Source organism: Dromiciops gliroides, chromosome 4 (genome assembly GCF_019393635.1).
Source record: "Dromiciops gliroides isolate mDroGli1 chromosome 4, mDroGli1.pri, whole genome shotgun sequence".
NCBI classification, from domain to species: domain Eukaryota; kingdom Metazoa; phylum Chordata; class Mammalia; order Microbiotheria; family Microbiotheriidae; genus Dromiciops; species Dromiciops gliroides.
The window spans coordinates 314,112,310-314,138,382 of NC_057864.1; the positions used below are offsets into that span (position 1 = coordinate 314,112,310).

Here is a 26,073-nt window from a genome sequence, read left to right on the forward strand (position 1 = left end):
ATATGTATGTCTTATTCTATATCCATAATCCTATATCTCAGTAAAGAGGGAGAGGAGTACAGAGGAAATTTTTTTAAACTTGTGGGCCAAAATGGTCATTAAAATTACATAAAATTGTCTTATTGATCTTTTCATTTGCTGCTTTCATCACACACCACACACACACACACACACACACACACATGTATATATTTCCCTGGTTCTATTTACTCTTTTTTTTTTTTTTTAAGTGAAGCAATTGGGGTTAAGTGACTTGCCCAGGGTCACACAGCTAGTAAGTGTTAAATGTCTGAGGCCGGATTTGAACTCAGGTACTTCCTGACTCCAGGGCCGGTGCTCTATCCACTGCGCCACCTAGCTGCCCCTCTATTTACTCTTGATCATTTCATGTGTCTTTTTATATGAGGACTTCTTCATATAAGATGCTTCTTAGTATTTTTCATTTTTGCCATAACTTCCAGTGCAGTAATACTCCATCATATTAATGGACCAAAATTCATTCAGCTATTTCCCATTCAATGGGTACATGCTTGGTTTTTAGTTGTTTGTTGCCACAAAATATTTTGCTGTAGGACTCTTCTGTCTTCTACCTCCTTAGAGTATACACTTAGGTGTAGAATTTCTGGTCAAAAGGGACAGACATTCCAGTCACTTTTAAAGATAGATAAATAAAGCATTTATTAAGTACTTACTGTGTGCTAGGTTCTGGTATAAGTACTGGGGTTACAAAGAGAAGCAAGCAACACAGTCCTTGCCTTCAGGGGGGGAATATATGGCATAAAGGGGTGCTCTGAAGGTGGGGGAGTGTGCATGTTTGGCAGCATGGGTGAAGAGATGGCCAGGAAGTGCTGTTGTTGCCAAAAACCACTTTTAGGACTCTACTGTGCTATGTAGGAAACAGAATTTTGTGTTGGAAAAATCATCTAGACCAAAGGTTCTTTTCCTTTTTTTTCCGTGCATCGTGGACCCATTGGTAGTCTGTAAATCCTGTGGACCCCTTCTAAGAATAATAATTTTAAATGCACAAAATTAAATGCACAGGATTACAAAGGAAAGCAATTATATTAAAATAAAGACATAATTTTCCATCCAAGTTTAGGCCCTGCCCCTAAAATCTACCCACAGACTCCAGATTAAGAACACTGTGATCTAGACTAAGCCTCATTTTACAGATAAGAAAACTAAGCCACAGAGAAGTTAGGTGATTAGTCCAGAATCACGCAAATAGTAAGTGGCAGTCATTATTTGAAGCTAGATCTTTTGACTCCAAATCAAGTATTCTTTCTACTGTATAATCTGATGTTATTTGCTTATACTTTGATTTTCTTTCTTGCCTTAGATTTAATTCAACAAACACTAAGCATTTGTTAAATCCATTGTACCATGGTAGGCTCTGGGAATATTCTATTTTGCCTCCTTTGTTTTCTCTGTCCCTCTCCATTCACTTCCCAACCAAGTTCTGAGATGAAAAAAAAAAATTGTAAGAATGTGGAAATAGAACTCCAGTGAGTCTTATGTAACTGGACCATGAGACCACTGCACTAAATTACTGTCAACTGCTATAAGCAGAATCATCGGTCAGTCTATCTAGTGGCTTAAAAACCCACATCCTCTTCCTCTAAAACCTGGAGCAGAGCATCTGGTATCCCTTTCCTCAATTTTAATACCCTGGATTAGTGAATGATGGGTAGGCTGTCAGATACATAAGAACAGCAACTGAAAGAGTGGGGTTTTTTGTTGTTGGGTTGTTTTACTTTTGTTTGTTTTGAGGGTTTTTTGTCATTGACTACATGTTGCTCTATAGTCAGTGATGGGGGAAACCCTTGTTAAGGTGAGACACCTGAGGGAACAACCTTTTGGGTCTTTTTAGGGAAATTTTTTTGGGGGGGGGGAGGGCAATGGGGGTTAAGTGACTTGCCCAGGGTCACACAGCTAGTAAGTGTCAAGTGTCTGAGGCCGGATTTGAACTCAGGTCCTCCTGAATCCAGGGCTGGTGCTCTATCCGCTGTGCCACCTAGCTGCCCCCCTTTAGGGAAAATTTTTAAGGGGAAAAATATCCCTTTGTACTCAATAGGAATTTCTGATATTCTTGATATTTGTAGAATAACTTTGTGCTTCTATCCCTGAAATATTACTATTTTATAGAGAAGTACTACTGTTACAAAGAATGACAGGCTAGAAAAATGCTATTATGACCTCTTACTTGGAAGGTTACATGTAATGTGCCCTAGCAAAAAGTCATCAGCCAAAAAGACAAACCATTGAGTTGGCAGTAGACAGGCTGCTACTGGTGGTAAAATGCCATTACCACACCTTCCCCCTACCTTTTTGGAACTTCTATAAGATACTGGTAGCTCTTGCAGTTGTTCATTTTTGTTTGTTTGTTTTGGGTAAGAGATTCAGAGACAGATTCTGGTGATAATCCTAAAATTAGCTAGAAGTGTGAATGGTAGTCTTCCTTGCTCACATCCTGATTGTAGGAAGCGGAAAGGGCAAGTTCAGAAAGTCTACAGCAGTTCTGGGATTGGGGGAGAAGTCTGGCAGATCCTGGGCTCAGAATGTTATTGATTAGGTAATGTCAGGGCATTAAGTATTTTTGGCAGCAACTTCCTTGTGGTTTGTCACCCGGGAGCCATGAAGACCCTTCAGTATTCACTGGGGCTTCCCCCCCAACACACACACCTAGTGTAGGTGTCCTTAACATTTTCTGTGTTGTCGACCCCTTTGGAAGTCTGGTGAAACCTGTGGGTGCCTTCTCAGAATCATATTTTTAAATAAATTAAAGAAATCCTAAATTGTAGTTAGAGGTTAGTGAAAATAAAGATGTAATTCTCCTCCCCCCCAACTGAAATCTGTCCACAGATTCTATGGGAATCTATAAATCCCAGGTTAAGAAGCTCTATTCTAGATGCTGGCAAGGGGACTATTCTTTTTCTTTGAAGAAATATATACTTTCAGTTGATTGTTGTCTAGAAAAATCAGTAAAGTGTGGGTAAGGATCTCTGTGGGCTGGATATTGACTTAGAAATCCATACATGAACATCATCTATGTTTTATTGTATTTTTAATTTATTCTGTGAAATATTTCTCAATTGTATTTTAATCTGGTGCAAACTATAGTGGGGAGTATTGAGGGCAACATGAATCCCTGAGTCACGTATTTGACCTGTCTGCTGTAGTAGGTCTTAGATGCACAGCAGGGACCATTCGCCTTAAAAAACTCAAGTTGACCAAGGCAGCATAACACAGTGGAAAGAATTCTAGACACAGAGTTTGAGTCCTGGCTCTGAAGATACTACTTGTGTGACTCTGGTAAAATTACTTAACCTCTTAAAGCTTCACTTTTCTCTTCTGCATAATGGTGATAATCATTCATTCTCCATTTCCTGAGAACTTCTTTCAAGGGCTATCTTTTCCATGAGACCTCTCTTAATGCCTTCAGGTGTTAATACCTCCCTTCCCTCCAACAAACTATCTCTTATAGTAGTTAATAGGAAAGAGCTTTGTAAACGTTAAAGTGTTACTAAAATTTTGAGTTGTTATTCCTCTTAGGAGGTGTGAGGTGATACAGTAGATAGAATGCTGGGCTGGGAGTCAGGAAGACCTGAGTTCAAATTTGCCCTCAGATATTTCCTAGCTGTGTCATTCTGATAGTTTTAAGTACTATGTGCCTCCATTTCCCCAAATGTCAAATGGGGATAATAGTACCACCTACCTCTCAGGGTTGTTGTGTGAATCAAATGAGAGAATGTTTGTAAAGAGTTTAGCACAGTACCTGGTACATATGAGGTGCTTAATAAATGCTTATTCCCTTCTCTAATGGAAGTGAATAAGAGATATAGTCAAAGGCATAAGGCATCCTAAGTGGAATAACAACTCAGACTTTTCTTTCAATTTCTATTTTAGCTTCTGCTTCTAGAATATCAGGGCAATTTTCCCTCACAACAATTCAAATTTTTAATAGTACTTTAACGTTTACAGAGCTCTTTCCTATTAACTACTGTAGGAGATAGTTTGTTGGAGGGAAGGAAGGTATCGACAGCTGGGGGTGTTCAGAAAGGCCTCATGTGAGAGGTGGCACTTGGGCACATTGAGGTAGGAGTTTGAATGTTGGATATAACGGTTATTCATCACCAGGATTACCACTGGGTGATTAATTTTTTCAGCCACGGTCTGAGGGAGCCACAATATTTTTCTGTCCAAGGAAAATACGCTGACAAAATCTTGGATTCCTCAGGTATTGAAGAAGTGTTAGTATGACCTACTGGTTCAGAGACTTATCTGAAATGGATGGATTTTTTTACTTGAAAGCACCTTCCCCTAGAGTGCCCTTTCAAAAAAAAGATAAAAGGGAAATAAATTGGAGTATTTTCAAGCCATTATTTTGGAAAAGTATTATCCCATATGGAGAATCAGATTCCCTCAGCCATGAAATAGTGTGCACTTTTATGTTTGAGGATGTATTAGCATCTCTATTGGGATAACCCATGGGAAATAAGACTGCTGTAACTTCCACTATTAGAGTACATAGACAGGGTGTGCCTGTGGCTTTGATGCTCATAGATACGTAGTTTTGCTATCATTCCCATTACTGTCTCCCCTTGTTATATTCATTTTCTTTTTCTAAAAATTTCCTAACAAGTTGTATAAAAACAAAATAGGCAGTAAACCGAGCCAAAAAGTATTCTTTTTTTTTGTTTTCTATTCTCCACTACCAGACATCCAGTGAAGAAAGGGCCTGGCCACATTGTTGTATTAACCCTATTGGGGATACCTAGGCTCCAACTGGAGTCCTCTCCCATTCCCACCTACATTTTTCTGGACCTTTGGCAGAAAGGTCCAGAATGTGGTCTTGTGATAGTTATTTGGTAGGCAGCATGGCATAATGGGAAAGGTGCTGGATTTGGAGTCAAAAGAACTTAGATTCAAATATCAGCTCTCCTGTCACTTTCCTGTCATTGTCTTTGGGCTTCATCTTCCTCATCTGTAAAATTGTTGTTGTTGGGGCAGCTAGGTGGCACAGTGGATAGAGCACCGGCCCTGGAGTCAGAAGTACCTGAGTTCAAATCCAGCCTCAGACACTTAACACTTACTAGCTGTGTGACCCTGGGCAAGTCACTTAACCCCAATTGCCTCACTAAAACAAACAAACAAACAAACAAAAAACCTGTTGTTGTTGTTGCTGTTGTTGTTATTGTACTTCCTTCTCAGAGAGAACCATAACATTGTCGTGATATCATGACTTGTACTGAATTGGATTTAAATGAGTCAGGGATTTTCAAGGTCACCAACCTCATTCTGTCCTCTAGAGCCATCTGGGTCCAGTGACAAGATATAGATCAGGATGATTGGAGATGGCCCCGGATGTTTAAGGTAATTGGAGTTAAGTGACTTGCCCAGGATCACACAGCTAGTTAGTGTCTGAGGTGAGATTTGAATTCAGGTCCTCCCAACTTCAGGGCCAGTGTTGTATCTACTGCTCCACCTAGCTGCCTCACATCTGTAAAATTAAGAGGACTGAGCAAGATGATTTCTGAGGTCTCTTCCAGCTTTAGACCTATGGTGTCCTTTCATCTCCCAGTCTATGATCACATGAATTATGAATTTGACTTGTCAAATTCTATATCACTCTATAGTGGCAATGATAACAACACATTTATTTAATATTTTAAGGCTTACAAAGCACTTTGCTCACAACAACCTTATGAGGTAGGTTTCACAAATGTTATTAGTCCCTTCTTGTTTTTGTTTTTGTTTTTGTTTTTTAGTGAGGCAATTGGGGTTAAGTGACTTGCCCAGGGTCACACAGTTAGTAAGTATTAAGTATCTGAGGCCAGATTTGAACCCAGGTACTCCTGACTCCAGGGCCGGTGCTCTATCCACTGCGCCACCTAGCTGCCCCTATTAGTCCCTTCTTACAAATGAGAAAAACAAATTGAAACATGTTAAGTTCCTTGCTCACAATAGCATGGTAATTGACACAGTTAGGATTTGAGACCAGTTCTCTTGATTCCAAATCTAAGCTCTTTCTACTATAACATATTATCTACTTAGAGGTAGCTAAGTGTTCTGTTCCTTCATTCTTTGTCCTTGGTTCTTGAAGAGGACCATGAAGTCAGGAAGATGATGTCATCACTTGAAAGTGAATTGGATTTAAGTGAGGGGGGAGTTGTGTCAAATCACCAGCTTCACTCTCTCTTCTAGAGCCATCTGTGTCCAGTGGCAAGATATAAATCAGGATGATTAGAGATGTCCCTCAACTAAGTGGTACAATAGATAGAGAGATGGGTCTGGAGTCAGGAAGATCTGAGTTCAAATGTGACCTCAGTCGTTTGCTAACTGTGTGGCTCTGGGCAAGTCACTTAACTTCTGCCTGTCTCAGTTTCCTCATTGGTAAAAAGAAGATAATAATAGCATCTACCTCCTAGGATGGTTATGGGGATCAAACAACATAATATTTGCAAAGTTCTGGTTATTAATTGATGACTTCAAAAGATTTTTTTTCCAGAATTCATACTTGAATCTCTTCTCTGACACTAACTGTGGGCTCTTAGACAATCCAATCTAATCCAATTCAACAGGTTTTTATCAAGTGCATACTAGGTGCAAGACACTCTCAGAGATGCTGGGGATACAAAGACAAGTCCTTGCTTTCAAGGACTTCTACTGTAGGAATGCAAAATATGCACAGATAAGTAAATTTAAAAAGTAATTTGGGAAGCAATAGATGAGCCACTGGTGGAAGGAGGTGGGAGGATCTGGAAGGACCTCATATAGGTAGCAGCACTTAAGATGACACTTGAAAGGATGGACATTCCACTATAGATTAGAGAAATGCAAATTAAGACAATTCTGAGGTACCACCTCACACCCATCAGATTGGCTAATGTGACAAAAAAGGAAAATAATAAATGTTGGAAAAGCTGTGGAAAAATTGGAATATTGTTGGTGGAGTCATGAACTAATCCAACCATTCTGGAGAGAATTTGGAACTATGCCCAAAGGACTATAAAACTATGCATTTCACTACTAGGTCTGTATCCCAAAGAGATCATAAAAAAAGGGAAAAGGACCCACATGTACAAAAAATATTTATAGCAGGTCTCTTTGTGGTGGCAAAGAATTGGAAATCAAATGAATGACTGTCTGTATCACAGGAAGGAAAATCTAATCATGAAGAGTGAAATGTGGGGAGTAAAGAGGAGCACACAGGAGGGAGGACTGCAGAGACAGATGAGAAGCAGTTGGGAGTTCATGGAAGTAATTTCCCACTAAACTGCTTTGGAATCGGCTCATTGATATTTCTATATTTTAAAGAATTTTTGCATTTTCAGCATCTAAGAACTGGTCATTGATGATAGCATACTCCCCAACTGTGGAGGGGTTCAAATACTGGATCTGACCCTTTTAATTATGTATGCAATATATTGTGCCACTGGGTGAGCAGATAGCTCCAAGATCATAGGACTTAAAGCTGGAGAGAAGCTTAGAGATCATTTGGGTTTAACCTCATCATTGTATAAGTGATAGAAATTGAGGGGAGAAGTGCCCTCCCTAAGATTACACAATTAGCAGTGTCAGTATTTCAACCCAGGTCCTCTGTTGGCAAATATACTGCTCTTTCTACTGTGCCTTTATTTCAAGGAAACTGGGGTATCCAGTCTATTTCTTGATATCCTCTAACTGTGATCCTGTATAAAAGGATTATAAATGCTTAATAATTTCCAGAAGATAAAGATATTTCTTACGGGATTCTGAAGTTGAGCCAATTAAATATGTTTTCTTTAAAAATTACTTTATAATAATACTACATTATAATCATAAGAACCAAGTCCCAAGAGAGCTGAGCACTTTCAGGCAGCTTAAAATGCATGAAAATTAACATCTCTGAGGCTAAAACTTGGCATAAACCAAACAGTGCAGAGTCAGTGTGCTTTCCGTCCCTACTGTTGCCATCTCAGGATCTGCCCTGAGTTCCTGGTTGCACAGATAATAGCATTTCATTTGAGGATAATTCAGGGAAATAATGGTGCCATAGAGATGTACTTGGAATGATTAGTCTACTAAATTCCTTAGTGAGTAAACTTACTACTGCCATCTAGATAAAGCCCTTCCTGATCCCTTCGGTTGCTAATGTTCTACCTCTCAAACTACCTATATTAACTACAATGTATTGATTATGTTTCTATTTATCCTGTACACATTAGACACACATATAGGAGGCAAGTAAGTGGCACAGTGGTTAGAGAGCTGGCCCTGGAGTTAGGAAGACCTGGGTCCAAATCCAGCCTCAGACTGACACTGAATACTCCTCCTGACTCCCTTCATTTCACTCTCCATGACTAGCTTTTCCCTTCTGGAAGTGCTACAGACATTCCCTATCATCGAGACTCTCAGGTTCTTAGCATCCTCCTACCCATCCTGGCAGATCAAAGATGAAGCCTTCCTTCATTGTCTTGCTCTTCCACTGCCCTCAGGCTAACAATCTCAGGACTACTCTATAAAAACATTTGGGGCAGCTAGGTGGCGCAGTGGATAAAGCACCGGCCGTGGATTCAGGAGTACCTGAGTTCAAATCCAGCCTCAGACACTTGACATTTACTAGCTGTGTGACCCTGGGCAAGTCACTTAATCCTCATTGCCCTGCCCCTCCCCCCCCAAAAAAAAGAAAAGAAAAAGAAAAACATTCACAGTTCCTCCTTCCTCAACGCTCTTAATTTGATGTTTCCTTCCCCTAACACTTCCTTCAAAGCAGGACCTGTGACCCTGGGCAAGTAACTTAACTTGTCAGCCTCAGTTTCCTCATGTATAAAATGGGAATAGTAATAGCACCTGTCTCACAGGGTGGTTGTCAAGATAAAGTGAAATAATATTTGTAAATCACTTTGCCAAGCTTTAAGTACTATATAAATGTTGGCCATCATCACCACCACCACCATCATCATCCTTTGTTGTCTTCCTCGTTAGAATGTAAGCTCCCTGTGAGTAAAGTTTATTTCATTCATTGTATTTGTAGTCCCAGTGCCTAGCACTGTGTTTGGTACATAGTAATTCCTTAAAATGATTGATTGATTGATTGATAACTAACCCTAACTTTTAAAATGTGAACTGTCTTCAGGTTCAACAAGAGAACATGTTTTGTTTGGAAAAGAGATAGCATTCCTTATGCTAACGAAGGATTGAAAACAAAGTAGGCAGGTCTCCAATAATGAATGGCCAAGCATTGTAGCATATGGGTATTGTGGAATATCATCACCCCTAAGAAATTATGAACTTGCAGATTTCAGAGGAATCTGGGAAGACTGTAAGGCAGAATCAAGGACAAAGAAAGTAGGATTCGTATCCATCAAGTCATGGAGCTTACCATGTACCAGACATTGCTAAGAATATAAAAGCAATGAATAAAACAATCCCTGCTCACAAGATGTTTAGATTCTAATGGGGGAGACAATAAGGACATAATACAGAACAAATATAAAGAAAATAAGCACAAAAAATTCAAAGTAGTTCAACAGAAAGTCAATAATATCCACGAAAACAACACTGAGTCAGCTGAACTCAGATAAATTGTAATAAGCAATCTTAGTTCTGAAGAACCAAGGAAAAATTAGATCCTTTCTCAGTGTTGTCCCCCACGCCCACTGGGGAGAGGGCAGACTATAGAGGTGCGGGATGTTGCATATCCTGTCAGACATGGTTGCTTTGTTAGTTTACATATTAGCCTTTTCTTTGTTTCAGTTGAGAATTCTGTATCAGAAAATGGCTGTTGTAAAAAAAAATAACAAGAACCCAATATTTTTATTCATCATTTCTTAGGGTGCAAATAAAATTCCATTACTTGAGTTACAAAATGGGTGCCCATAGATTGGGGAATGGTTAAACACCACAGTTTTTTTTAACTATTCCCCAACATAGGGGGACCCATTTTGTTTCCAATAGGAATGGCAACAACAATTTTTTTTTCAACAAACAGGAAAGAGAGCAGAAACCCTCTCACTGGTCATAACTAAATTTAGGAAGATGCAACAAATAGGGTAAAAAGACAATCAGCTATTGATAATGAATAAAATATTTGAAGTCTTCTCAACATTTTACTTACTCAGATTGTAATCCAATAGGGAATTGGAATCAGCAGGAGATTAAGGGCAGATACAAATGGAGGTCATGCACATAAATCTTGGCCGAGTGCATGTATACTTCTAACAGCCTCTGACTATAATCTCACAGAGTTCTAAAGCCATTTTACAACTTCCATTAGCCTAATATACGTTTAGCATAGTCTCCCCTGTCTCCCTAGGTGCATTTGATCCCAATGGAGCTTTAGCCTGTGGTAAAGTGCTAGCTCATGCCATGCTCTGAATAAGGGCCAAGAGATTAACTCTGATAGAAAATCCCTTGTGAGTAAGAAAGGAGGGAGGTGCAAGTCACAAGGAGAATTTTATATTGGCAAGGATTTGAGAAACCTAACTTTTTTTTTACCAGCTGATTCTGAGGTATGAAATCCTGAGCTGAGATACTTAGTCCACTGCTATAAATGCCATTTTTTTCATCCAGATATATAGGAAGCCCACATTCTGAAAATGTACATGCACATGGGTATACATACAGATTTCCCTTTTGTCCCTAGGCCAAAGAATTAAGGGGTAAAGAGATAGGACAGCAGTCTAGTTGTTACTGTACAGAAAGTCCCCACCCCTAAACACCTTCAGCCGTGATTGTCTGGGCTTCCAGAAAGCTCCAGTGTCCTCTGATATGATAGATTTGGTTTTGTATAAATGTTATCTAAGTAGGCCACACTCACTGATAGTCATGCATTGAAAAAAATGTTGATTATTGGAGGGAGCAATGTGCTTTAGGGAAAGCAGAGTAAAGGACAAGTACATTTGAGAAGTTACTTCACAGTGGTTTCTTCAGTGGTTAGTTACTATGCTGCCACAGCAAAGTGATTGTATAAAACAGGTCCCTCAAGATAGAGGTCAGGACAGTACAGTTTGAAAAGAACTCTGTCCTTGAATTATCAGCATTGGATATGAGTGCCAACTATGTGTCAGGCATTATGCAAAGCTCTATGGATAAAAAAAAAATTAAAGGGATAATAAAATGAACAGTGTCTAGAAAAAAAAGTGGGAGACAGATTGCGAGAGACATTTTTGTAAGCAGATTTATATTGCATTTACTAACCATTAGAAATATCTGGTTCCTAGGGGGCAACTAGGTGGCACAGTAGATAAAGCACCTGTCCTGGATTCAGGAGGACCTGAGTTCAAATCCAGCCTCAGACACTTGACACTTACTAGTTGTGTGAACCTGGGCAAGTCACTTAACCCTCATTGCCGCCCCCCAAAAAAATGAAAAATTCCACTAAAACAGTTTATTTATTACAGAGTCTACAGGGTATATTTTGTTTTCTTCCTTTCCTTCCTACCTTCCTCCTCCCCAACCTGCCCCTCAACCGGGGCATTACTTTCTGGCATGAGCCAGTTTGCCCCTTCTTAGACACCTGGTGGCTCCATGACACTGGAGTCCCATCATATTGGTGCCAGACCTAGTGTAAACATTTTGTTGGCTTTAATTGTACTGCAGTTTACAACTCTTAAATTCAAAAGATCCGGGGCAGCTAGGTGGCGTAGTGGATAGAGCACCGGCCCTGGAGTCAGGAGTACCTGAGTTCAAATCCGGCCTCAAACACTTAACACTTACTAGCTGTGTGACCCTGGGCAAGTCACTTAACCCCAATTGCCTCACTAAAAATAAATAAATAAATAAATTCAAAAGATCCACCAGGCTCTTTCTCCATAGAAGGAGGGGCTACATACATGAAATATCATATCCAACTTAGAGGGTTTTTTTGTTTTTTGGGGTTTTTTTGGTGAGGCAACTGGGGTTAAGTGACTTGCCCAGGGCCACACAGCTAGTAAGTATTAAGTGTCTGAGGCCGGATCTGAACTCAGGTCCTTCTGAATCCAGGGCCCGTGTCCTATCCACTGCACCACCCAGCTGCCCTGCAACTTAGGTTTTTGATGACTAGTCCAGGGTTTATACAGCTGGTCATTGGTATATTGGAGGTTTTTGTCCATTTTTAAACATTCTTAAAGCTGGAAACTGGAAGAACCTGAACTGAATTGGAGGATCAGTGGCATATTATAGTACTAGTACTTGGTCAGCAAGTAGTTATTATTATTATCCTTCATAAAAGGGGAGGGAAATGTTGGTATTACTGTTGAGGGCTCTTCACCAACCACATCTATACTTGATTGGCATCATATCCTAAGACTCCTATGTGATTTCTAATAATAATGTGGGTGACCTATGATCTCATTTGTGGGAGCATTCTTTCCAGTGATCAGGATCACAACCTTTCTAATGCCTTCTCATCTTGTGTAGTTTCACCAGCAGGGGGTCCCCTCTGTGGAGTCATCTTTTAAATCTCTTGACATTGCATGTGTACGATCATCCCCATTTCCCTTCACAGTTTTTTCCATCATGGTTTCTATATATCATGGGTCAGCATAAGAAATTAAATGGGAATTTTTTAGGTGTTTTGCAGAAGCCGCAAATGACATGCAAAGCCTGGCAGATGATACATAAAAAGTTTGGAAACCCGGAAATGCATGAAATTTATCTATAGTATTACATAATATCAGCATTTAAAAATCTTTTAATATTGTAAATACCCCATAAAGAAAAAGAGAAAATACAGACTTCTCTAGTACAAAGGGGGGCCAAAAATTTATGCATATTTTCCACATCTCAGGGGAAATGAGCCCCCAACCCCTAAGATGTGGAAGGAATAACTGTATTAATGCAAGACACAGGCTAGCCAACCAGAATCCTTTGGGCTCCCTGAATGATCAACTCACCTTCTTTTCTGATTGTTCATCTCTCTGGTGATGCATTTTATGATCCTTGTCTTACACAGTTCTTCCATGATAATGCTGCAACCTTCTCATTCCCACCACAAGTCTCTCTGTTGTCTTTGTGTAGCCTACAACTTCAGTTCTTAGAAGACTGTGACATTCCTTGCTTTGTAGTCATATTACAGTGCTGAAAGAATATTAGTGTTTAACAAATGGGCCTTTGTTGCAGGAAGAAGTTTGGGCTCATTAAAATCACTGTACAGGGGGCAGCTAGATGGTGCAGTGGATAGAGCACCAGTCCTGGAGTCAAGAGTACCTGAGTTCAAATCCAGCCTCAAACACTTAACACTTACTAGCTGTGTGACTCTGGGCAAGTCACTTAACCCCAATTGTCTCACTTAAAAAAAAAAAGCACTGTACAGTCTCTCACAGTGCAATTGTACTCTTTTTTCCCATTTAATTTTGGTCCCAGTTCATTGTTGGGGTAAGACAGCAGTTTCCTGTTACAGGTTCCCTTACCCTGACATATATCTTCCATACACCCCCTCCACCACTACCACCTGCAACTTCCTTTGGACCAATTTCCCTGGCTGCTTCTCTGATGAAGTCTTTCCCCGCCCCCCCCAGCCCCTGGCCTGAAACCGTGCCATCTAGCTGCCCACAGTCCTATATGTGCTTTATTTGTCTAGATGTATGCCCTGATGGGCAATCCAGACGCATATCATAGTCTGAACAATAGGCATTCATTATCCGCTTGGCTATTAGTGTGTGAATTGTTAGGCCAAACTCTTGAATGAGTATGGATCTCATTTAGGAGGTTTGGTTTTTCTTTACTTCTGGTTAATATGTTCATATATATATATGTGTGTGTGTGTATATATATATATATATATATATATATATACACACACACTCACATACACATACACACATATATATGTATTATCAGAATACACCCTCTTCACTAGTATTGTTATTCAAGTGATAAATATCAGTTCATCAAAAATGACACAAGGCAGTATGTGATTAATTATCAATCTACCATAGGTTAGAGTTGTGTGGAAAAACTTTATGGAGGGAGAGGAATTTGAAATGAGTCTCAAAGTGTGAGTAGAATCTAAATAGATAGAGGAAAGAGTTGTAAGCAAAAGTTCAGAGTGTGAAAGCAGATGATGTATTCTGGGAGAGGGAGTAGACCAATTTTTTATAATATTGTGTTGTATATCAACTTGACATTGGCATATGCAGCTTTGGCCTAAACCAGCCAGTGAAACAATCCCTGGCAGCCAAGTGCTGTGAGAGGTATGAAGCCAAAAAAGTTATAAACGACGAATCTGACAGTGAATTCACTATGTCCCTGCTAAGTCCCTTGCTTCTAGCCTCTGTGAAAAAGCAAAAATCTTCTTCCTAGACTGTCACTTTGATCACCACTCAGTTGCTTATATTGACTCCTGGCAATTGCCCTGCAGATCCAACTAAAACTCCTGGTTTCAAGACCTCAAAGCCATCTATTAACTAGCCCCCGTTAAGCTTACTATTCTTTTATCTTCTGTAACTCTGGCTTATAAGCTTCTGTTCCAACTCAGCAAAGAGGTTCACCAATCTCTCACACAAAACTTTCTGTGTTCACCACCTCAAAACCACTGGACATGCTATCCTTTTAAACTCTAATTTTAAAGCAAATGCACACACACACACATCTCCAATCAGTTGAAAGTGTCAAAGAATGGAAGTAATGCTGTATTTGGAGATGGAAGACCTGGGCGTGAATCCTGGTTTAGCCATTTTATACTTTAACCTTAGACGAGTCACATTATCACATTATCTACTCTTCAACTAGTTGAACATTTAGTTCAGCATTACCTACATTTCAATTCTAAAATGAGGGGGCTGGATGAGATCTTCCCTAAAGACCTCTTTAACTCTAAACCCATAATCCTAAATCCCATCAATTTTACCTCTGCAACATCTTTGGAGAACATCCCCTTTGGAGAACATTATCATTCAAGCTCCTGCCATCTAATTCAGACCTTTGTTGCCAAGACTATTATAACAGCTGGTATTTAAAGCCCATAATCTGTTTTCAATTTACCTTTCTAAATTTATTTCCCACTTATCCCCTTTATGTTCTAGCTATACTAGATTAGTACCAGCTGTACCCCAACTTCCAACTCTGTACATTTATACCCTCATCCTTGGAATGTGCTTCTTCTTCATTTCACTATTTAGAATCCTTTTCTTCCTTCAAGGCTGAGCTCGGATATCCTTGATATCTCCATGGCAAAAAGTGTTGTCTCCATACTCTTATTGCCTTATAGCATTTTATATTTCCCTTTTACCACTACCACGCCCTACTTTGCATCATATTTATCTACATGTATAACAGACTCTCTGTTTCCATTTCCTTCCTAGTAGAATGTAAGTTCATGAAGATAATATTGAAATTAAAAATTTTTTTGGTTTTATTCATTTGCATATTGTAGATACTCAACCAATGTTTTTAAATGAATTTAGTTCTTGTTCATTTGCAGCAGACTAAAGGGATTAGAATTTTCAAGGGATTTTTCCCTAGCTGTCACCCATCCCTCTTTCACTTTTGTTTAAAACAAAAATGCCATCAAAGGACTCTGTAATACTAGCAAATTTTTAGGGATCCCAAGTCCAGAGACTGCTTTCTGGTTGCTCATGTTTCTGTAAATGTAAGGGCTGGCCAGAACTATCTGTCCAAAGAAATGGGAGGAGAAGCAGCTAGGTGGTACAGTGGATAAAAACACTAGACCTGCACCTAGGAGGGCCAGAGTTTAATTCCTGCCTTAGACACATACTAGCTATGTGACCTTTAGTTCCCTCATCTGTAAGATGGGGATAATAATAGGATCTACCCTTCAGTGTTGTTGTAAAGGTAAAATGAGATAATATTTGTAAAGCACTTTGCAAACCTTAAAGTGCTTTGTAAATGTTAGTTATTGTTGTTGTTGTTAATTGACTTCAGATGAAACAGCCTTCTGATAGTCATCTGGAAAAGAGATTATTTTTGTTAAAGATCAAATGAATGAGGGGCAGCTAGGTGGTGCAGTGGATAGAGCACAGGCCATGGATTCAGGAGGACCTGAGTTCAAATGTGGCATCAGACACTTGACACTATCTGTGTGACCCTGGGCAAGTCACTTAACCCTCATTGCCCCACAAAAAACCTCACAAAACAACAACAACAACAATGTGACCTGGTTTTTAAAAAAAGTCAAAACCTTCTTAGACTTGTGGTTATATTTCTGCTGGAGAACTTATTTCATCAATAGGACCCAGACTGCCTAATACCCAGCCAGCTGGGTATTCCAGCTTGCTTTCTGGTTAGTGGCAAACCAGATGATGGAATAAATACAGTTCCTATGGCAGAATCTGACTTACTGCCTTTGCCATATTTTACATAAAAAAAAAACTAAGGTGAATTGTGGAGCTAAGAAAAATAGAGAGCGAATAGTAGGTCCTCAGCGGGTTTTTCTTATTGACCAGAGTTGTCTGCTTATCTTCTGATTACAGCATAGCCTACTAATCTGTCATTAGGGTAAAACTGACTTGCTTGCTGTTTTTTATATCCAACATTTGATCTCCCATCTCTATACCTTTGCACAGGTTGTGACCCATGCCTGAAATGTACTTCCTCCCCACCTTTACCTCAGAAAATTTCTTCCTTCAAAATTTACCTCAGTTGCCTCCTCTTCTTATGTGCAATCTCTCATGTCCCCTCCCCCCCCCCCCCCCCCGGCCAAGCAGTACCCTCCATTTGGAAACTAGCTGTTATATATCACATTTTCTTCTTGCATGTTGTTTCCCTTCCAATATAATGAAAAGTCCTTGAGGTTAGGGACTATTTAATTTTTGTTTGGGGTATCTCTGATGCCTAGCACAGTGGCTGGTACTTGGCAGGCATCCAATAAACATCTATTGGATTGAACGGAACTGATTTGAATTGAATTATAAGAAAAAGTGAGGGAAATCTATTTGAGCCAAGCTAGCTACCCTGTCGATTCCTAAGGTTTTTTGATCTGAAAAATTTGTTTTCCAATGCTTCAGTTTAGGCTAATTGGAAACTCGGTGCAGACCTAGGGTGTCTGTGCTAGTGAAACTGGCTTTATTTAGCATTTAAAAAGACTGAATGGCAATAGTCATATTTCCAGTTCCTTCAGCCCACCTCTGAGTGGAAATATACTCCCCTTCAGCCCACCTCCAAATGGAAATCTAGAGAAGATTTTCTAGAGGCAAACTGTGGATTACAAATGTCTGAGAAGTGCTGCATGGCCAGAGTGTTGTCTGCCTGCGTTGGTGCAGTCACTTTGCTGTTAACTCCCAGCTGTGGAGGGTGGAGTTTCTGTGTATCTGTTGCCTGGATAAGCAGTCATAGGTTTTTTCCCCCCAAAGTGTTTTCAAGAGGGTGATTCACTACAGTTTTTTGACCCCCTTATTGATTCTCCTTCACACACACACACTGAGAGAGACAGAGAGACAGAGACAGAGACAGAGAGAGAGAGAGAGAGAGAGAGAGAGAGAGAGAGAGAGAGAGAGAGAGAGAGAGAGAAAGGAGAGAGAATTCTCTCTATCCCCATGCATTACCACCAGAGGAATGAAAACTTGGTCTCTCGGTCATCTGGGCTTCCTTCAAGTGCATCATGCTGAATTGTGAATTAATCCAGCCAGTGAAAAGAATGTTACAGGTCTTGTGTGGCAGGTGCAGGAGAGCGAGTGCTGCTCAACAAATGTCAAGAGATGCCAGACTTCAGAAGATGTGGAGAGTGCACTAGGAAGCCCCAAAACATCTCAAGGCTAATGAAGATCTTAATGTGCTCTTAGATGTGTGTTAATCAACTGGCAAAAGAGGCTAAATGTGGGGTGGGGAACAAGCAGCAAGTGCTCCAACATAAATCACTCTGGACCCACCGAGCATGACAGTCTGAGGAGGGTAATGATCTCTCCAGGAAAGAATTTACTGCAGTAATCAGGGAAGAGAGAGCAAGATGTAGAGAGGGGGACAAGGATCCCAGAAAGTAAGTATAATCCGTCTTTACACAGAGCTTTTAGCGGCAAGCAGAAAGCCATAGTTTTCATTAACTGGTGGTGGTATCTTGCCACCAATTACAGGATAGTGAATGGATGTTTGTGATTGTAGCATGCATAATGCCTGAGAAGGATTTTTTTTGTTTTCATGTCTCTTCTGAAACATCTTTCAGGCGATTAGATGTAGCTGCTTCTAGATATTGGGTTCTCAGAGACTAAGCTGGAAAACTCTCAGAAGGAGACAAAGACAGTCTCCACAGACCTCTGTATGACTGTTCATTTAAAGGGAAAACAGATCACACGGCTTGCTGCCTGTTAGAACTAGGTGACCCTCCTTTGCGCATATAAGTAACGTAACTAGGGAGGATGACACAAAAGTGGGTACAAATTGAGTGGCAGTGATGATGAGTAGTGATTGGGGGGAAGAGAGGACATTATTCATTATAGTGTCAGAAGGAAGCCAAATATTCCAAGGTTTCTGCCTGATCTCCCCTGGCTCCTCTCTCTACACCCTTGGGAACGGATGCACATGTATGCATGTTATTATTGCCTGATGAGCTGAGAGCGTGTTCACATAAGGTTTCACTCCCAGACACTGTGAAGTGAGCAACGTGTTGAAAAGTGACTTTGGCAAAAGAAATTATTGGCAATTAAGGAATTATTTTCTTGGAAAAAAATCTTTAATGATAATTATCCTTTTACAAAGACATGCTGTGCACATAGTAGGCAGCCAATAAATACCTATTTAAAGAAGGAATTGGCTATAGTAGATCAGAAGGGGGGGAGGGAATGCCCAAGTGTCAGAGAGACATTCATTCCAGTCCCTCACACAATCACTCCCTTCTTTCCTATTTCCTCTTCTTTTCCTATTTCTTCTTCTCCCTGTTTTATTCACTATTATTTCAAATGAGGGAAGGGGGGGAGGAAAAGGTTGTAGTCTGCCATATGTAGTCTGGACAGCAGTTTCCAGCCATATATTTTCTTCATCTTCTAGAATTTCCAGTAAAGTGTGGGAAGATATGGCATTGGGACAGACTCCCCCACCCAAGTTCACAAATTGTTATGATATTTCTCTCTTTTTCTCCCCAGTCTTCCCCAGTGGGAAGCTTCAAGTTAGGAGCCAAGAATATTAAGAGAAAAAGTTGAGGACTTCTGTTTTGCAGGGTAGGCAGAGAAACGTTCTAGAATGCTGACAAGAGAGACTGGTAGCACTAATTCTGTGGTACTACTGTCTCAATCCCACATGAGACTGTGGGCATAAAAGGCTATGGGGTCAGATGTAGTAGAATTAAAAAGAGCTTTTCCTTCCTTTCCACCTACCTACTTATAAGCTCATTTGTTGAATCATGGTTGTCTTTAGAATGAAGCTGTTGAATCTGAACGTGGGTAGTATTTTGATCCCTTACTGTAAAGGTGGTAGGAGTTTTATGATCACAAAATTTACAAAATCAAGTATTTATTAGTACTCTCCAGTGCACCACACACTATGTTAATCCCTGGGGGAGTATAAAGAAAGGTAAAACAAACAAACCAAAGTCCTTGCCAAGCTCAGGTTCTAATGTGGGAGATGACATGAAAAGAACTATGGACATATAAAATATATACAGTGTAAATGGAAAGTGATCTCACAGGGAATGCACTGGCAGTGGGGTAAGGTGGGGGAGATGCTGAGAAAAGTCTTGTGCAGAAGGTGGATTTGAGCCCAATCTTGAAGCCAGGAGGCTAAGGAGAAATTTCCAGTCATTGGGGGCAGGGGGAGGTAATCATATATCTTTTAGGAAAGTAGTGTCAAACTCAAATAGAAACAGATCCCAGGTGGGCTACATATGGACTTAGAAAACAACAAATTAAGATTATCTGTGTTGCACTGGAATTTTATTTATTTTGTTCAACATTTCCCAATTCCATTTTCATCTGCTTCTAGCCCACTCTTAGGAGGTTTGTTGTGTGCCCTGTGTTTGACCCCTCTGATTTAGGTTATTGCCCTCATTTTGTAAATAATGATACTTGAGACCCAGGAAGGTGATGGTCATATATATTTTAATGAATCCTGTTTCAACTGTGCAGGAAGCATCTCCTTTGGAGCTCAGGCTAAAAAAGAAAATCAGCATCTGCCTTGCAAATTAAAAGTTTTGAAGAGTTGCTTTAAGGGACTTGTTTGGGGTCACCCAGTCAGTCCATACCTTCTTCCTGCCTGAGGCCAGCTCTGTCTCCGCCATTCCACTGTTTGTCTCTGACCCAAGGTCACAGAGGTGCTAAATAGCTGAACCAGGATCCAAATCTTGGTTCTTGAAAACCTGTGCTCTTTCTCATAGGACTGAAGGAGGATCCAGGCATCTGGAATTTAAGTCCTGACTTTGCCATCAACTCTGGAAAGGGTGTGAAGTTCTGTTGACACAGTGACTCAGCTGTTACCTGGCCTTTGACTCAATAAGATGGCTTGTCGATGAGATGTTCTTAAGTGGTTTTAAAGCACAAAACAATAAATAGCGGTAACATTTTTGCTTTTAGCATGCCTGGCGATCATTCCTCTTGTCACGTACAAAAATAATAGTTATGTGGCTTGTTCCAGCAAGGGATGATGTTGAGAGGTTATTCATCTTTTTATGTGGAGAGCCCCAATTAGAAAAAAAACTGAGGCTATGTAAATAGTTTGGGGTTATACCTTTAAGTGTAGTTAGGTCTTAATCTTGGTGCCTGGCAGAGCTGTCTAGCTTCTGCTGGGCTGAATTGAGCCTCTCTTTTCTTTGTTCAACCATCCCATCTATTGCAGATGATTACTGGGTACCACTCTGTTGCTAGGTGTGGTTGCTTTTAACTGCTTGAATAGACTGTTGAAACCATAGTGAACATATTGGCCAGACCTTGGAAACCTGGTGAATATTGCCCCATCCTAAGAGCTAAACATGCCAGATGGGCTTCTTAGTTTTGGTCACAGTATTTGTACAAACTGGTTCATGATATCTATGTAACAAGTGGGCATTTCAAAGAAGAAACAAATGTATATTTTGTTTTGTATATTTATCTCAATAATAATGGCTAGCATTTATTTAGTGCTTTAAGGCTTACAAAACACTTGACATTTCATTTGAGATAATATCTCAAGTTACTCAACCCTGCAAGTTATCCATCCCTGTTTTTCAGATGTGGAAACTGAGGCAGGTAAAGGTTAAGTAATTTTCCCAGGGTCACACAGTTAGTATCTAAGACAGCATTTGAATGTGGGTCTTCCTTACTCCAAGTCCAGCTCTCTCTGCATCCAGGCCATCATAAGTACACATTGATACTAAGTTATGTGAATGAAAAATAAAGATTTGGGGAGTATAAGGTTCACCTATGATACCATGGAAAGCCACCCTTGTGTTATTTTTATTTTTATTTTTGGAGGGCAATGAAGCTCACACAGCTAGTAAGTATCAAGTGTCTGAGGTCGGATTTGAACTCAGGTCCTCCTGAATCCAAAGCTGGTGCTTTATCTACTGTGCCACCTAGCTGCCCCCACCTTGTGTTTTTTTTGAGACATTTGAGCCCAGTATAGGTTTTCTTAATCCCTGAGGTAATCATAATATAGCCTGAAGGGAGGCTTAATATCTTTAGTCTGGATGTGCTTCAAATTGATGTAAGAGAGTTTGCATCTTATATTTTGAAAAGAAAGAATGCTTTCCAAATGGTTCAACAATCTCTTAAGAAAAAAAATATGTAGGGGGCAGCTAGGTGGCGCAGTGGATAAAGCACTGGACCTGGATTCAGGAGGACCTGAGTTCAAAATCCAACCTCAGACACTTGACACTTACTAGCTGTGTGACCCTGGGCAAGTCACTTAACCCTTACTGTCCTGCCCCGCCCATGTAGTTTAATGGAAGGGATGGAGATTTCTAGATATAATTTCCAGAGAAATTGTTCTTGTGCACTTTACATTTAACTCTGAAAGTGAGAGAGCTTCATTCTTGGGATTGTTGAAAAATGGGATAGGATAGAACTTGTCATTCGTCACTTTGTGTTCCAACCATCTCTAGTTCATTTGTGCTCCTACTGCCCCAAATGAAAACAGATAACTGTTACCTACAGAGACTCTCAAAATCTTGTTTTAGTCATTGATTATAATCTTATTCTTTGCAAAATCTTCCTTCTGAGTAGCAAATAAGGAACAAGATGCATTTATTGAGTTTTCCCCTTTCTCCCTTTGCTCGATAACCTCTACCCATATTTTGGGCTGCAGATGAAGTTGAAGGATAAGAGGTCATTTAACAACTGAGGAATCGGTTATACTTTGGAATTGGCTATATATTGATTGAATTGTATGGTTGTTACTGACACTGATCAAATAGCAAAAGATGTGCACATCTCTCTAAATTAAAATGTGCAGTGAAGACTCCCCCATTGGAATGTGTGCTTGAGAGCAGAGACTGGGTTTGTTTGTTTGTGTTTTTGTCTTTCTTGGTATCTCAAGTGTTTAGCACAGTGCCTGGCACACCATTTTTGAGACACCATTTTTCCTTTGATCTATTCTTTCACCTATATGTTTTTTAAGTGTGTTTTGAAAGACAAAGAAACTATAACTGCTCTATAATCCTAGTAATGATGGATTGGTCCATAGGGTATTCTTTTTTTTCCTAAACTGCCACTCCTTTCCTAAAGGAGAAAATTAATCCACTTAAGCAATCTGATGAAACAATTAATTTTAGATGCGTTATTATAATTATGGCTCAGGGCTGCTTTTCAGTAGGAATTGCTGTTTAGACCACAGGATAGCAAATGCTAGATTGGACTCTGAAATTTGCATCAATTCCCATCTAGCATCCTGTGAGATGTAAAACGTTAGTGATGTGAGAAATGAGGCATCTAAATACTAGCCTATGAGTTTGCCGTACTGGTTATAGTACTGGTCTTGAAAGAGCAGAGTTAGAATAAAAAAAACAAAGCAAATTTGGTTCTTAGTGGTAAAATCCTGTATGTTTTGGCAGATTTGTGGAAAGGGGAGCTAAGGCTTGCTAGTTCTAGCCACCTAGAGATAGTCTGTCTTGCTTAATACCCAGCAGGTGGTTTATAATAAGATTCCCCCTCCTTGTTATGGAAAGTAACATTTCCATGTACAATTCATTTGCCTACATGGAAATCCCATTTTGGCAGTAAGGTGGTTGCCAAATTCTTTGCAGTATGAACGAACTTGTTATAAAACTTATTAAAGAAAAAATTTCACTCTGGGTTTCTCTCTGGTACATTGTTGTAAGAGCTAACTGTACTCTATTTGCACTTTACACAGTGATGGGTAATAAAGGTGAAAGGACAGAAATCCCCCAGGAGAAAATCTGTAAATCCTGGCATTTTTAGATTAATGTGGTGTAGAGCTTGATAAGCACATGACACAGAAGAGAGAGTGTGATGAGCTCAGTGGTAAAAGACCAGTAAAACACAGATAATTCTGCCCTGTATAATAAACTGGACAATAATCCTGGCAAAAGGAAGGTGGCATCTAAGCCAGGAAGCATTTTGAATTTGTGTCTGGGCACTTGGGCAGTCAAAAATAGAAATGTCGGGTCATCCTCTAGTCATAGGTTCATCCAATCAGTCAAGCATTTCCATGCCTATTATGTGCCCGGCACTATGCTAAGTACTAGGGATTTAAATCCAAAAGTGGGACAGTACCTACCCTCAAAGAGCTTACATTCTACAGGTAAGTAAATGCAGGATCTATACCCTCACAATGCAGGATCAGGGCAGTCACCAACAATTGGGAAAATGGGGAATAGACTTCTTGAAAGAGGTGACATTTGAAATAGCCTTAAAGGTAGTGAGGGTTCCAAGAGATTAAGGTGAGGAAAGAACATTCCAGGCATGAGGAGATAGTCTTCTCAAAACAAGGAAACTGGAGAATAGAATGCTGTGTAGAGAAAAAACAAGCACTCTAGTTAGGCTCATAGTGAATTACGAGCAGCTAGGTGACATGATAGATTCAATGCCAGGCCTGAAGTCAGGAAGACTCATCTTCCTAAGTTCAAATCTGGCCTAAGACACTTACTAGCTCTGTGACCCTGGACGAGACTGAAATAACAATATAGTGAATGACAGAGAAGAGGATGAAATCATTCTGAAAAGGCAGACTAGAATCAGATTATAGAGGGCTTTAACTGCCAAACAGAGGAGTTTATAATTTAACTTAAAAGTACTGAGGAGCCACTGACACCTTTTGAGCAGAGGAGTGACATTGTTAGACCGGGGGTTTAGGAACATCAGTGTGAGCTGATCTATTACCACTGAGCTCAGAGAACAGATTGGAAAGGGAAGAGACTAAATACAGAAAGATCAATGATATGAGACTATTGAAATAGTCCAGATGAGAGTTGATGAGGGACCTGGGTCTTAGCATCAGAGATTTAGAATCGGCAGCAACCTCAGAAGTCATCTGAACCAATCCCCTTGTTTTACAGATGAGAATATCGAGGTCCATAAAGGAAAAGTGACCTGCTCGAGATTGCAGGGCAAGTGACTAGGAGAGCTAGGACTGAACCCAAGTCCTCTCATCCTACATACAATGCTTTTTATGCTGTACAATGAAGGGTGTGTGCTGTTGGAGAATGTTTCTGAAAGAGGAAAGAATAGAAAGGAGATTGTTCATTTTCAGGGCACCCATCCTGGAAATTCCATCATGTGCATTGCTTCAGGCCCCCCCCCCCCCCCCACCAGTTTGCATGGCCTGCCCTCATCCTTAATTACTTTCCTAATTACTCACAGCCTCCCTGCCCCTTGAATTGCAGTCAGGATAGGATTCTATCCTAAGAGATAAAGCGGTAGGAACCGGACTACAGGGTGAATGATACTGAGGGCCATTTTGTTTTGTAACCCACAGGTTTTGAAGATGGCATAGTCATAAAACTCACCTTCCAATGAGGTTGAAGACACCTCTGTCTGTGAGTGCAGCCTGGGTCGCAGGCTTTATTTGGAACTGAAGGAACTCGTCCACCACTTGCCTGAAAACCTTTCTCTCCTAATTCATGAGCCAGCAGGATGTGGTCGCTGTGCTTTCAGAACGCCTTCTCATAGCTGCGTACAAAGGCCAAGCGGATAATGTGGTGCAGCTTATCAACAAGGGTGCCAAGGTAGCCGTTACCAAGGTAACAAGAGGAAAAACTCTTTAAAAATTCCCTGGGAACTAGCCTACCTCTTACCATTGTCTCCAAGACTGTTCTTTTTGGTTCACAGCTTTAAAAAAGCTTCTTCTCCTTTTTTTTTTTTTTTTTTTGGTGGGGGAAGGGAGGAAAAAAGGGAGGGGATTCAAAGTGCTTTTATTTTCTGTCTTTCCTATTAAGTAATTTGCAGTTAACATTTGGCAGACATTAAAAATCACACGGATTTTTAAAATCAGTATGGATTTCCCCCTCTGTTCATTTTATAAGACAACAGTATGTGGCCACAGAAAATTGAACATAAAAGTATAAATTGTAAAACCCATGTGATAACCAACTTCAAAATGTGTATCAGCTTTGGAAGGCTTTGCCTACCCACTACCAATGGATAAAATAGTAGTTGTGGGAGGTTTGCAGTGACCCGGTATTATTAAAGTTCATCTAAATTAAGGATATGGATGTAGATGTGGATATGTGTGATGGACCCCTTTGGCAGTCTTTTGAAGCCCACAGACCCTTTCTCAGAATCATGTTTTTAAATGCATAGAAGAAAATACATAAAATTACAAATGAAATAATTTATATTGAAATAGTTACCAAAATTTTTTTTAAAGTTCATAGATGCCAGGCTAAGAACCCCTTTATCTAAAGGACAATTTGGTGTTTAAAAAAAAAAAAAGCAATAAGGGGGCAGCTAGGTGGCACAGTGGATAACACACCAGCCCTAGATACAGGAGGACATGAGTTCAAATCCGGCCTCAGACACTTGACATGTACTAGCTGTGTGACCTTGGTCAAGTAACTTAACCCTCATTGCCCTGCCCCCCCCCCAAAAAAAAAGCAATAAAAGGTAAGTTATGTAATAAAATTAGGAGGCTAGTTTAACTATGCAGACAAATATCTCCTGACTAGACTGTCAGGACTTTGAGAGTCTTTATCTTCAAAAAGATAAGTCTTGATCACTCCCTTTTCTGAGGTTCTCTTACTCTTGATCTGTAGCGCCCATTGTAGGCCTAATTGAATATACCCTTTATACCCCT

At 40.1% G+C, this 26,073-nt stretch overlaps 1 protein-coding gene and 1 long non-coding RNA gene across 3 annotated transcripts in view; one reads left to right on the forward strand and one right to left on the reverse strand.

Annotated features, from left to right (window-relative positions):
- LOC122752774 overlaps positions 1 to 24,926 on the reverse strand; it is a 50,744-nt gene extending 25,818 nt beyond the window's left edge. Inside the window, exons 1-2 of the long non-coding RNA XR_006356208.1 lie at positions 24,788 to 24,926; positions 12,861 to 13,044 (exon numbers count right to left, since the gene is read on the reverse strand). This is a non-coding gene — a long non-coding RNA (uncharacterized LOC122752774). The remainder of the gene's footprint in view (positions 1 to 12,860; positions 13,045 to 24,787) is intronic.
- The window catches only part of ANKRD6 (ankyrin repeat domain 6), a 105,580-nt gene continuing 104,403 nt past the window's right edge, over positions 24,897 to 26,073 (forward strand). For both annotated transcript variants that reach the window (XM_043999668.1, XM_043999670.1), the window contains exon 1: positions 24,897 to 25,021. In XM_043999668.1, the coding sequence (XP_043855603.1) occupies positions 24,902 to 25,021 (120 nt within the window). In that variant the 5' untranslated portion in view covers positions 24,897 to 24,901. The remainder of the gene's footprint in view (positions 25,022 to 26,073) is intronic.